This window comes from Candoia aspera, chromosome 1 (genome assembly GCF_035149785.1).
Source record: "Candoia aspera isolate rCanAsp1 chromosome 1, rCanAsp1.hap2, whole genome shotgun sequence".
Lineage (NCBI taxonomy): Eukaryota > Metazoa > Chordata > Lepidosauria > Squamata > Boidae > Candoia > Candoia aspera.
Window position 1 is genome coordinate 100,266,328 of NC_086153.1, and position 12,675 is coordinate 100,279,002.

At 38.0% G+C, this 12,675-nt stretch overlaps 1 protein-coding gene across 5 annotated transcripts in view; it reads left to right on the forward strand.

The window, feature by feature from the left end:
• Window positions 1-12,675, forward strand: part of FAM184A (family with sequence similarity 184 member A) — a 71,209-nt gene that overhangs the window by 25,738 nt on the left and 32,796 nt on the right. For all 5 annotated transcript variants that reach the window (XR_010068438.1, XR_010068437.1, XR_010068435.1 and 2 more), the window contains 5 exons: window positions 1,070-1,251; window positions 2,854-3,051; window positions 7,081-7,203; window positions 11,510-11,671; window positions 12,322-12,447. Coding sequence is in view for 2 of the 5 variants with exons in the window: in XM_063310611.1 (XP_063166681.1) it covers window positions 1,070-1,251; window positions 2,854-3,051; window positions 7,081-7,203; window positions 11,510-11,671; window positions 12,322-12,447 (791 nt within the window). In the remaining 3 variants the exon portion in view is untranslated. The remainder of the gene's footprint in view (window positions 1-1,069; window positions 1,252-2,853; window positions 3,052-7,080; window positions 7,204-11,509; window positions 11,672-12,321; window positions 12,448-12,675) is intronic.

Sequence of the window (12,675 nt, forward strand, 5' to 3'; positions counted from 1 at the left end):
AATTTTCTTTTGGGCATAGACATGATTTTTTAAAAACTGTATAGTATATGACAGATAGATCAGAGAAGTATTTCTTTCTGACAGTAATTTGTTTTCACAGGATTTTATTTGAACAGAGTTAGATTTGCATTGTATGGGAAACCTAATAAATAAGCAGTATGCTGTAAAGATAAGCATTTCTGTCTCCACTTCTATCTACCTAATACAATTCTGTTTAGAGAGTAATAGCAAAATATATATTTTTCATACTATAAACTAATTACTTTTAGATTACTTATCAGTGTGTTGAAAAACTGGTTAATCATAGCATTTACACTGTAGGTCAAATAAATATGTCTATAATAAAAGATGTAAATAAATACATTATAAGTAAGTAGGATTGAAGCATTTTAAAGGTACAAAAAATAAGGCAGTCTGTATATCTCACTTGTCTAATTTAAGACTAGCAATTCAACTTTAATTGTGGAAGGTCTGTGTGATAACACCACAGAGATAATTCCTGGGGTGTTTTGGGGGGTCAGGGTAGACAAACTCCTGAAATATTTCTTGCTTCCACATTTACCTGACTACAATTTTTTATCAAAATGCCAGATAATATTATGGTCTTGTAAATAGAATTAATTCTTTTTAAAAGCATCTATTTTTAGGAGAAGCTTCATTCACTCATTCTCCTTTGCTGAAACAAGTGGCATACTAGTAGGAGATCATTATAGTTTCCCAGGGGCTAGACCATGAGAATATGTACAGAAAGGAGCAAAGTCACTTCCCTGCAGATTTCAGCCTGCCTAGTATTGAGCTATTTCTTGACACTAGTTCTTCTGGCCACATGAACCAGGGGCATTCCAGAATATCTCCTGCTTCAAATTTGTCCCCCTAGTGAGTGGGATTAAACCAAAGTCTGTGTAACTATGGTTCACTGAATAAAATAATGCCTGGGTTCATACAATATATGGAGTTATTAACCAAGGTTTATAGCTTAGTGCATAATGTGAACCAGGCCAATATGAGAAGCCATTTGAGTACAAATATTAATACCCCAGAAGTCTAACTTAATGCTTCATTTTTACAGGTCACATTGGAATGCTTAAAGCTACTCAAATGACTCAGGAAGTTACAATAACAGATTTGGAATCAGAAAAATCTAGATTAAAGGAGAAATTATCTCAGCTGGAAGAGGAAAGAAATGTATTACACAGTAAAACACAAAGTCTGGATGAAAGACAAAGGCAGCAAATTCTTACACTGGAGCAGGTAAAATATACATGGGTGGGTTACAAATGAAAGCTGTGTAGATTTTTTGTAAATATGAAAACTGTTTGTTCTCTCTTTTTGAATGGCCTCTTTGATTTATTTTTTTAAAAAACTTATTATCCAGAGGTGCATAAGAGCTGCATTGCATAAAAGCTGCATTGCTTGGAGGAACACCATTTTGATCTTTGAACATAAGAACTAATATTTTGAATTCTGCTTGCACAACATATTATACAATTCAAGCTACTTCATTATTGTAGTTTTGGTTGTACAAATTGTTCGTTAGCAGTTGCTTAATGATCAGTCTCTGGTATAACATATAACTGCTAATGCATAGCTGATTAACCTATAGGCTGACAGAAATATATTGGGAGTTACAGTTAATGAGGACAGGAATGCTAAATATGTCAATAACTACCACCTTCTACCAAGTGTGAGAAATGAAACAAGGTTCCATTAATATGTGGAAAAGGCAGGAAAAAAAGTACCAGATTTATACTGCAGAGAGAATAAGAAAGCCCTGCATCCTCATTTGAGTTGAGGGCATTCAGCTGCTTAAATGTGTGATAAAGATTGTTATCTAGTTATGCTGTGTCAAGTGTCTGGGTGACTTCTGCTGTGTTCAGGTCAGCTGAAGGAGAGAATCTTATGGCTTGATTGCATTCTCATCATTCCCACATCAGCAGGAGGGGAGCCATTGCTTGCCTGTTGAAGCATCAGAATAATGGCTATAGCCTTGCTTTTTCCCAAACAGCTCCTGGCCCTTCCCTTCCCAGAAGCTTCCCAATTCTTTCAGAAGGATCAGGAAGTTCAGCACCCTTTTTAGGAATAGTTAGACCACACAAGGGCCCCTATGGGTGTTCTACTAACAATCATTGCTAAGAACCCCACCCCACCCAATCATTATGAAAAATTTGCTACCCCTTCCTCTGAGATGGAGCAGTGTTTGTGATGGAGCAAATTCTAGATTCTCAGATCAAGATTTCTCCCAGTTATTGTTGCAGTGACATCAATGTAGATGGCATATTCCATGAACAACAACAAAAAAAAAACAGAATTGGATCTGTTGCTGTAATTCTGCTAGTGGAAGCTACTGTACCAGTGATTCTTAATATAACATAATTCTGGAACAAGGAGAAAGAGAAACAGGAATTGCTGTTCTGCAAGCAGAAGTCATATCTTTAACATTCAAAGTAAACTATAGGCTTTTCTTACTTTCTAAAAGCTTAATGTATATTTTGAAAGTGTGGATATTAAATAAAAGTGGTAGAAATTGGAAAGAAGAGTTAACAAGCAGTGAATATGAGCACATTCGGTTATGTATATTAGAACCTGGTTGTTGCCTGGGTTAGTGAAATACATTCCCCCCAAAAGTAATTTTTGAGAAATAGTCAGAAGGATAGACCGTGCCTCCTTTAAAAAGGAGGTTAAAGGCATAAGGAACAGAAAAGAGAATAAAGAGCAAGAAATGGTATAGTTTAGACATTGCAGCCACAGGACAAAACTCCAGTGACAAATGAGATGTAATGAACTCAAGAGCATATGGTTTTCAAAAATACATTTATCTGATTTTGATTCTAAGTTGTATTGTTTAAATTAAAGAGAGTAAATGAAGCAAGGGAAACACAACGAGAATATTATGAAAAGGAGCTAATGAAATTGCAAGCCAGACTGGAAGGGGAGGCTACGCAGCTAAATGAAGCTCATTCCAAGGCTTTGGAGGAGTTGGCATGGAAACATAATACTGCTCTTGAAGCAGCACATAGCAATGCTAACAAAGAGAAAAAGAAACTGCAAATGGTAAGAGAAATACAAAGTGAAGATTGTTCCTGGTTTACTGTAACAACATATATTGAGTTTTTTTATTATTATTATTAATAGTAGATCTAAGTTGTTCCACATGTTTTGCAGCAGAAAAATCTTCAACTTCACAAATTATTTCAGTCAGAAGAAATAGACTGAATATTAATATCAGGCAAACCTTTTATTTCTTAATTTTTAGAAAGAGGAATTAAATTTCTCCCATTTCTACAATACTTTGCATCTCTCCTATAAATGGATAATTATAAGTAACTGGAATTTCATGTGAGGTTATGGACTGGGGATGTTTATGAATTCCAGAAAAGACTTCAGATAAGTAGCAAATAATCAGATTCTTGGACATGTAGTAGTTTTGTCATTTGGTCTGCTCACCAAATTTAAAAGCAAAATAATCAAATACACCAGACTAAATTACTTCAAGCAGTTTATTCTGTTTATTCAATAATATATTACTGAGATGTGTAAATCAAAAAGCTCCATGAATTTATATCCTAGGCTTACTTCCTTTATGACTGAGCCTAATATTAAACTGATATTGTAGGAATAATCTAAAAGAAATCAGGTCAAATCATCCAAGATATTGATTGGTCATTTTGAATTTCCCTCTATGAAACACTCATTTCCCTTGGCAGAGATAAACTACTTTTATTTTTGAAATACTTCTTTTTCTGTCCTCTCTACTTCTATAAACCTGCTGTAGCAGTTGCCTCAATTTCAGTTACATAAAGAAAACAGGGCATCAAAAAAATCTATCACCATGACAATGTTCCTACTTCTAGATTTAATATATTTAGTACCCATTTATTCCTACTCTCTGTTTCCTGTCCGTTAGACAGTTATCTATCCATGAGAAGATACTGTAGATAACTCACTAACTTAACTCAAAACTAAGCTAGTGTCATGTTCACTGTTTCAATGTGCACTGTACATCGTAACGTTTCACATGCCATGGCGCTGACGTGCGTTTCTGTTTGGGAGGGAGCTGCTGTGAAACCTTGTACCAAGCTCTGTATCTGTGTTCATTACAATGGAATGTGTTTGGGTTATGTTATCTGTTCAAGGCCTTTTCCCGCAGACCATCAGAAGCCATTAGGAGCACCTGGGACTGTGAACTTGGGAAGATTCTACAGGGGGAGGGATCTCATTTGCACCGAGGGTTTTTAGTTTGCATTTGGCACACTTTTATCATTCTCAGCTTTCTTTGTGATCCTGCATACTATTCTTTAATAAATCAGATATCTTTGAATTCCTGCTCATGAGTCTGATAGTGTTTTAGGATAGGCAATCATTACATAAAGCTGAGAATCACCAAAGTTGTACCGTTAGCTCCTACCAAGATTAATTTCTTGTGAGGGAAAATAGTTAACGATGGCCGAGTCTAAGCTCACGACCGGGGGACTTGAGGAGCCGGCTAGCTTGATGCCCGAGTCGACGGTCAAGAGCGGAGAACTGAGCCTCACCCCAGAACCTTCAGATTTCCGGCAGGATTCGAGTTCCAGCCCTGAGGTGGAGGAATCTGACGATGGGGGAGAACCAGAGCAACCAGCACCCAGCGAATCGCCCATAGAGTTGATCACCTGGGATGAAATGGGAGAACCCCAGCCAGGGACATCCCAGGCATCCTGGAAGTATCGGTTCCCGCTGACCCCAGACGTAGAATCTACCACGGTATCAACAGAGAGACACCCTAACACGCGAGGGAGGGAGGAATCTCAAACCCCTGAAAGGTTAAGAGTGGTAGAGGCCAAAATAGAATCGATGGAGTACATATTAAGAAACCTGTCTCTATCATTGGGGGGGCAGGGGAGGCACGAAGGAGATCCCAGCTCCATGCAACCATCCCCCATCCTCCCACTCAGACCGCTGGCAGAGCGGGGCCGGAGACGGCTCCAGGATGAATCTCCACCCCTCAGAGCTCAACCACCAGTGTCCCCACCCCAAGGAGGGAGAACTACTGTAACCTGAGGCCCAACCACTCAAGCAGCCGCTGGTTCCGCTCCAACAGGAGTGGGGGTAAGAGACTTTTCTGTCTAGTTTGATGGGGATCCAACCAATCCCTCATTACAGCTAGCTCAAGAATCTTTGGTGAGGGATTTTGTCAAAAACTTTTTGGAAGTCTAAATAAGCTACTAGCTACTACTTACATGCCTTTTCACATTCTCAAACAATGTCCACTCTCTCCTCCCTCTGGTTTTTTTTTCCAGGCAGTAGACAGCAAATGAGAGGTAGTAGCAGGGGGCCCAGAGCAGCAGTTCAGCAGCTTTCTCAATCCTTTACAATCCCTCCTCAGTCTGAACAGGAAGGAGGGAGGGGTTTGATTTGTGCAGTGATTGCACCTGATTGCTGGCTTGGCATGGCCAAGTTGGTGGTAAGCTACAGAGCAACCATAAAATCTGGCATGCGCTCCAGAGTGCTTCCTTCAGCCTGTCAACAACAGCTGCCACAGCAGAGTGTTTTTCTCCTGCTCTTATTGGTGTCTTCAGCAAATGCTGCCATGGCTGCCTGCTCCTCCTCCATTTTCTACTTGACCCTTGTGCATTCAGAATGTTCAGGGAAGGAGGCAGGGACATGTAAAGCCAAGAATGGATCCAGCAGCCTAGATATTAAAAAAAATGTCAGTGGTGGTAGCAGCAGGAGGGTACCATTGCAATGAGTAGAGTGCAGAGATGGGGAGGACCCCTGTTTAGGGCCACAGTGCAGTTTTAAATTGGTCTTGGGTACTTCATTCTTTGACTCAGAGGTATATAAACGTGTAGAAAGTTGCAGTGGCTGAAAAATTAACACAACATTAATTAATCCAATGAATCTCGGAGAATCCTTTAAAGATTTTTTTCCCAGACTGGGCCTCCCTTTTTAGTTACAGCAACACAGTATTTGAATTTCTAAAAGATTACCTCCATCTGTACCGGTTATTTTTGGATAGAAATTGTTTGTGGATTTTTATGGATGTTGTCTCACTCCTTGAGATTACAAATGTGATTTCTATATCCACAAATAATGTAGGTGGTGTTATATATCTGATGTTTGTGTCATTTCTGGTTTGTTTGTTTTTGTTATTTTTAGTCTTACTTTTTACTTCCAATGTCTTATTGTTCACTGTCTCATTTTAAAAAATGTACTGTATATAACACTAAAAAATGGAACAAAGGGATTTGGCAGCTTGTTCTGTTAGGCTATAGTTACAAATGCCCTGATTGCCCCACCCAATCAGGTCTAATGTGACAGCTGTGAGACTGCTGAGCTGGATGGACGTGGCAGTAGTTACCCATATTTTTGATAAAGCTTGATTTTATTTAATTACTGAAAAGACTTATATGGCCACCCATCTTATGTACCATAACCCTGGACAACTCATAGAAAGAACAATAAAAACATAGCCACCAAAAACTCCTGGCACCCCAAAAACAAATACTCATCCATATAGCAAAATTTAGATTGACCAGGCTCCACCCTCACCCTTGAGGAAGAGTCAGCTCTTCAAGGCTTTCTAGGAGGATAGGAGTTAGCTAGATTTCAGTGGGGAGGATGTTCCACAGGGCAGGAGCTATTATGGAGAAGGTGTGCTTCCTTGGTCCCATCAGATGACAACACGTAAGGGAAGGGACCTGGAGCAAACCTACACTATTTGACCTGGTAGAACAGGCAGATACCTTCAGGGAGAGGTGTCATGCAAATAGCCTGGCCTTGTGCCATTCAGGGCTTTAAAGGTGATAACCAACACCTTGAATTGCACCCAGAAAGAAACTAGAAGCCAGTGCATCTCATGCAGCAGTGGTGTAAAGTGGGTTGACTGATGAATCATCTGTCCTAATAAGAATCCATCTAGAATTTAAGGTTACCTAGAGAGGACCTCCTTAAGATCCATTTGCTTTTTGAAATCCATTTCGGGTCATATAGGAGACAGAGCAGGAAAACAGAATATAAATCGTTAGGCAGTATTTTTGAAGTATACAATCAATATGCAATAGTAGGCTTAACATTTTTCTTGTTTTTGTTTTGTTTTTTCAGGAGCTTGAGCAGCAATTTGAGAAAGAGAAACAACATTTTGAAGATGAGAAAAATCAGCTTCGACAGCAGTTGGAAAGCCTGAGGGAAGAGCTAACCACCAAACTGACTTCCTCCAATCAGGAGGTAAGAATCAACATAATCATATTACCTAAATGATGTGTGCTTTCCACTATGTTTAATTATTAATATTATTTCTTAGCTGATATTTTAGACTTGAATCAATTCTGTTCTGTGTCTTTCTAAAAGAACAATTGTATAAATATGTTTATATATACAGTATTCTTTCTATTCATAATGTATATTTTATAAATGATGCTGAGGGAAATTTGTTCTTTTAATGCTAGAACTTTAGATCACTAACAAAACTGATTGGCTACTCATTCAATACTATCTTACATGTGGAATTCAATATCACAAGTGATAATGATGACCACTGATTTGGACTCTGAGTGTCATACATACAGCATATATGCATATGCATACACATGCACATGCAGTACACCTGCACACAGATACAGATGAATTTCTGCTGTCAGCTGCAGTCAACTTTTTTATGTGCTTCCTGGCAACGCACCACTATCTTGGGCTTCCTTTTGGGGGGATTGCTCCCTCAGGTTTTTTTCCTCAGATCTTGATAGAACTGTTCACTAGCATTTTCTGTCAGAGCATATGATGCTGGTGATAAATATGTCATTGCAGAAGGGAACAAAAAACAGGCGAAGCAATATAGGAACATCATAAATATTTGTGCCTATTTGATGAAATTAGAGAATCTGCCTAGGCGCTTCTGGATAATATAGAATATTATTAACTGAAGTAATCTTTTTGCTAATACTTTTTAATAAACCAGTTTATCTGAACATACAGGTACACATAAACATGCACTCTCAAACGTTGTAACTTTTATTAGTGGCAACCTCAACCTTATTAAGTACTTAGTCTTTTTCTACTATCCTGGTGCATCAGTGATATATGATATAACTAATCACTTCTGTGCAGCCTGACAGGAATATAATTACACAGATAATTGTGAATTTAAGATATTATATAGAAACACTAATAGATTCAATATCTGTAGTAGCTCTGCTGCCATCCACAAATCATGATATTGTCCCTCTACATTAATCATGTGTACAGGAGGCATCATACTATTTTATTTATTTACTTACTTGCTTTGCTTGTATACCTCAATCTAAATGACTAATGGTGGTTTACAGTGCAGTAGTCATAAAACACTATTAACACAAAGAAAACAAAATCCAAATTAAAAACATACAGAATAAATCAATAAAACTTGGCACCCCATCTAAATCAAAATAACACTAATTTCCAAAAGTCCTGTGAAAGAGTTCTATCTTGGCAGCCTTATGGAACAGCGCCAAGGTTGGTGTCAGTTGCACCTCCAAAGAGAGGCTGTTCCACAGGATATGGACATCATAGTTATAGTATGCTTCAAATATTCATCCCTCTCATCTTACTTCGGTGGGGAAAACAAAGCATCTCTAACTGGGATCAGTACATTGGATGGTCCAGTTCTATCTAGAAGAGATGATTGTGCTTACTGTTTGATTGATTGAACTGATTGAACCTAGGAGCTGACTATTTAGGGTTTTATAGGATAAAACCAGAACTATAAGTGTCAGTTGATGCAGCTTTTACCTGCCAGCATGTGGGCTGCTGCATTTTGTACCAGTTATGAATTATGAGTAATTTTCATCGGCAACCCCATGTAAAGTACATTGTAGTTTAAATAAGAGGTGATGAAAGCATGAGTCACTGTTGTCAAGATTTCACACTGCAAATACAATTGCAACTGCTGTATCAGCCAAAGATTTACAAAGGGCCTCTGGCCACAGCCTCCATCTGTACATCTAGCAGTAGCCATGAGTCTAGAAGGACTCCCAAGTTAAGAATTTGGTTTTTGAGATATAGTGATATCCTTGTACTGGGTTCAGGAATTATACAGGCTCAGTCAGGACAAAGGCTAAGCCCTGCTGGAAAAACTTTCTTTATTACAACAATAATATGATATAAAGCAAACTTTATAAAACTTTGCTTTACATGAAAACAGATTACCCTATTTTCCTCTGCCTTATCTCTATATTCTTATTACATTGCTATAAATTGTCCACTGTACTCTTAGTGCTGTGGTTTTATTTTCTACATCTTACAATCTGTTTTCTGTTTCTCAAATATGTATTTCTATTTTATCTCTTGCAGCATAATTATATACCTTATTTCATTTTCTTATCTATATAAAAATCGTTTATATTTTTAGTTACTCTATTGTTTCTAAGTTCTTCTACTTAATGTTCTACTTTCCTCTCCTCTCAGAATTGCTTATTGATTTCAGATTAGTGTCTTTCAGCTGGACTTGCTTGTTCTTGGCATCAGCTGGAATAGGTGGGGCTTTATTACAGCTGCCATTTGTTCCTCATTGCTTCTCTCTGGATTTTCTATTGCCCCAAAAATATAGTTGCTGCCCTATCCTTCTGTGGTAGATATTACTTCAATGCCTTCACACTTCTTTTGAGGTCTCCACTCACCAGCTCTGCCTCTGTTATGACTTTGGGGACTTTCTCTCCCCTCTGCTCAGTTGCTGCTCTTCTGTAGCTTCACCTTGTGCTAGTACCTAACTGCTTGCTCACATTCTCAGACCCTCCAGTGCCAACCTGAAAGGTTCTCTGTGGACATATATAAAGTACTTTACCCAAAGCTGATGAATAAACTCTTCCAGTGGTTTATGCAGATGTTAAAAAGTAGAGATGAGAGGACTGAATCCTGTGTTATCCTATAAATAAGCTCCCACCATTTAATCCTCTACCCTACCACTATTGACTTATACTGCTTATTTATGGAGTGAAAACACTGCAGAATAGTACCTTCAATCCCCAACCCTCACAAATGTCCCCAAAAGGATACCGTTTTATTGACACTGTGGAGAGGACAGGTACAACCTAGATAACCATATTCTTCCATCTAAGTACTATAAAAGGACCAATATCATTTCCAACCCATGACTATGCCTGAACCTTCAGTGAAAGAGGTCCAGATAATCTGCTTCTTCTAGGGCACACTCTAAATGAATTATATGTAGAAATAACAGAGACGTCCTGATAATACATCAGATTCACTTCATATTTCTTCTTTTATACATAGTATATAAGTATAAAGAGAGACACTTTGGTGTAGTGGTTAAGGCATCAGGCTAGAAACCAGGAGACCATGAGTTCTAGTCCTGCCTTAAGTATGAAGCCAGCTGGGTGACCTTGGGCCAGTCACTCTCTCTCAGCCCTAGGAAGGAGGCAGTGGCAAACCACCACTTCCAAAATCTTGCCAAGAAAACTGAAGGGACTAGTCCAGGCAGTCACCTGGAGTCAACACTGACTCAGAGGCATCTATCTATCTATCTATCTATCTATCTATCTATCTATCTATCTATCTATCTACCTACCTACCTACCTACCTACCTACCTACCTACCTATCTATCTATCTATCTATCTCAAGAAAAGTAATATATCATCTCATTGTCATGAGCTTCTGGATATTAACAGCATCTAACTTCTGCATCTACAAGCTTCAACTCAAGCAATATGAAAAACAGAGGCATTATGACATCTAACTAATCTAATGGCCACAGAACAGCCTACCATGCTGAGAATCCAGTAGGCAACCAGTCTGGCTATCTAGAAAAAGTAATGTGCTATTATAGAACCATTTATCTGTTCTGCACATGGTATTTGGAATAATACACATGGTTATTTTGGTGTCTCTGTGGGAAGTCAGTTTTTGCTGAGAGAGAACGAACTACAAAAACATGTTTGCATCAGGAAGCACTGAGTTATCTGGTAGTTTATTCACCACCATTTCATTCCTCAATTGGTGCTCCAACCCCAGATGTTGCTTAGTTCTAAAGATACTGTAGGTCAGAAGGATAATGTAATTCCATACTATATATCTTAATATATGTTTTTAAGCATTTGTGTGCATATCTAGAGGGTCTCAGGTTAAGTCTGATCCACAGGATGTATCCGCCCTATTTGTTATTTTGGATGTTTGACTTTTTCCCCCTTTTTTTTTGCATGAGAGGTGGCTGTGGCGCTTCAGATGTTGCCAGCAACCCAATTGCATAGCCACTGTTGTGGGATGTCAGAAATGCTTGAAGGGTCCCAGGTTCCCAACTCTGTTGTATATGTTTTTTTTAAAATAGATGAAGGAAGCAACTGAATGTTAGGAATGTATTATCTTTTCATTTGTTTTACATGTTTTTAAGCACAATGAGTTAATTAATTTTGGGTTCTGTATATTAAAATGATATATAAATGAAGACTGAAAACATAAGATAATTTCTGAATATGCATTAATCACACAAAAATAAATCTGATTTCTTTTTTTATAAATGATCACTATTTTCTTTCTGTATTATAGATGGAGCATCTACAGGATCTCTTTAAAAAAAGTGAACAGGACCTTAGTAGTGCAGAAGAGCACGTTTCTAGCCTCCAGAAGACCCAAGAAATATTGCAGAAAGAATTAGAACTAACCCAGTCAAAACTGAGAGAAACCACTGATTCCCTGTATAACGCTGAGGTAAATGCAGAATTCCTTCAAATATATCCTTCAGGCAGACTCAGGTGGTCATATAACCTTCCATGCCATATCTGGAGAAATGTCTTTTATTTAATTTCTGGAATATGACAATGGCTTTCAGCTTGAGTGGCTTTAAAAGGATACTAGACAATTTAATGGACATTAAGTCTACTAAATAATTGCTTGCTAATACAATTGTTTGCAGTCTCTGGGTTTACAGTAAGCATGCCATAGTATCAACTGGCAGGAGCAAACAACAGTGTTACCTTCATGTGCTTCTTGTGGTTTTGCTAATTAATCATAAGATGCTGGCAAGCTAGGTCTTATCTAGCAAAGATTGTATCTCCCATACATAGATCAGATAGTGGTTGAGCCATGGGTAAAGGTCTGTTTTTATTTGCATAAAATCAGTGTTTTGAAAAACTGTTCCTTATGAATGGATGAAACATATATTACTAGAAAAAGTAATTATGTCAACAGTGTGATGTTACTTAACTAAAAATGTTAAACATTTTTTTCCATTTAATATAAAAATACAGATAATTTTTGATTTTGAAACGGCAATGTTATTTCAGAGCATAATATTATCACAGAATTGCTTAAATCTGTATTGTTGCTTAAATCTGTATTGGATTTTTTTTTGTTTTAAGGGGGAGTTAGACCAGGAGAGACAGCACCATGAAGCAATGATTGTAACCATGAGGGAAGAGGAGAAATTAAAACTGGATAGAATGGCTCGTGATCTGGAAATAAAATGGACAGAAAACCTTCGGCAAGTATTTTTCCCCTTATTTTCTGTTTTAAAGCAATGTATATCTTAATAAAAAGGAGCCAGTTTGATGTAGTGGTTAAGGCATCAGGCTAGAAACCAGGAGACCATGTGTTCTAGTCCTGTCTTAAGCACAAAGCCAGCTGGGTGACCTTGGACCAGTCACTCCTTCTCAGCCCTAGAAAGGAGGCAATGGCAAACCACTTCTAAAAAACCTTGCCAAGAAAACTGAAGG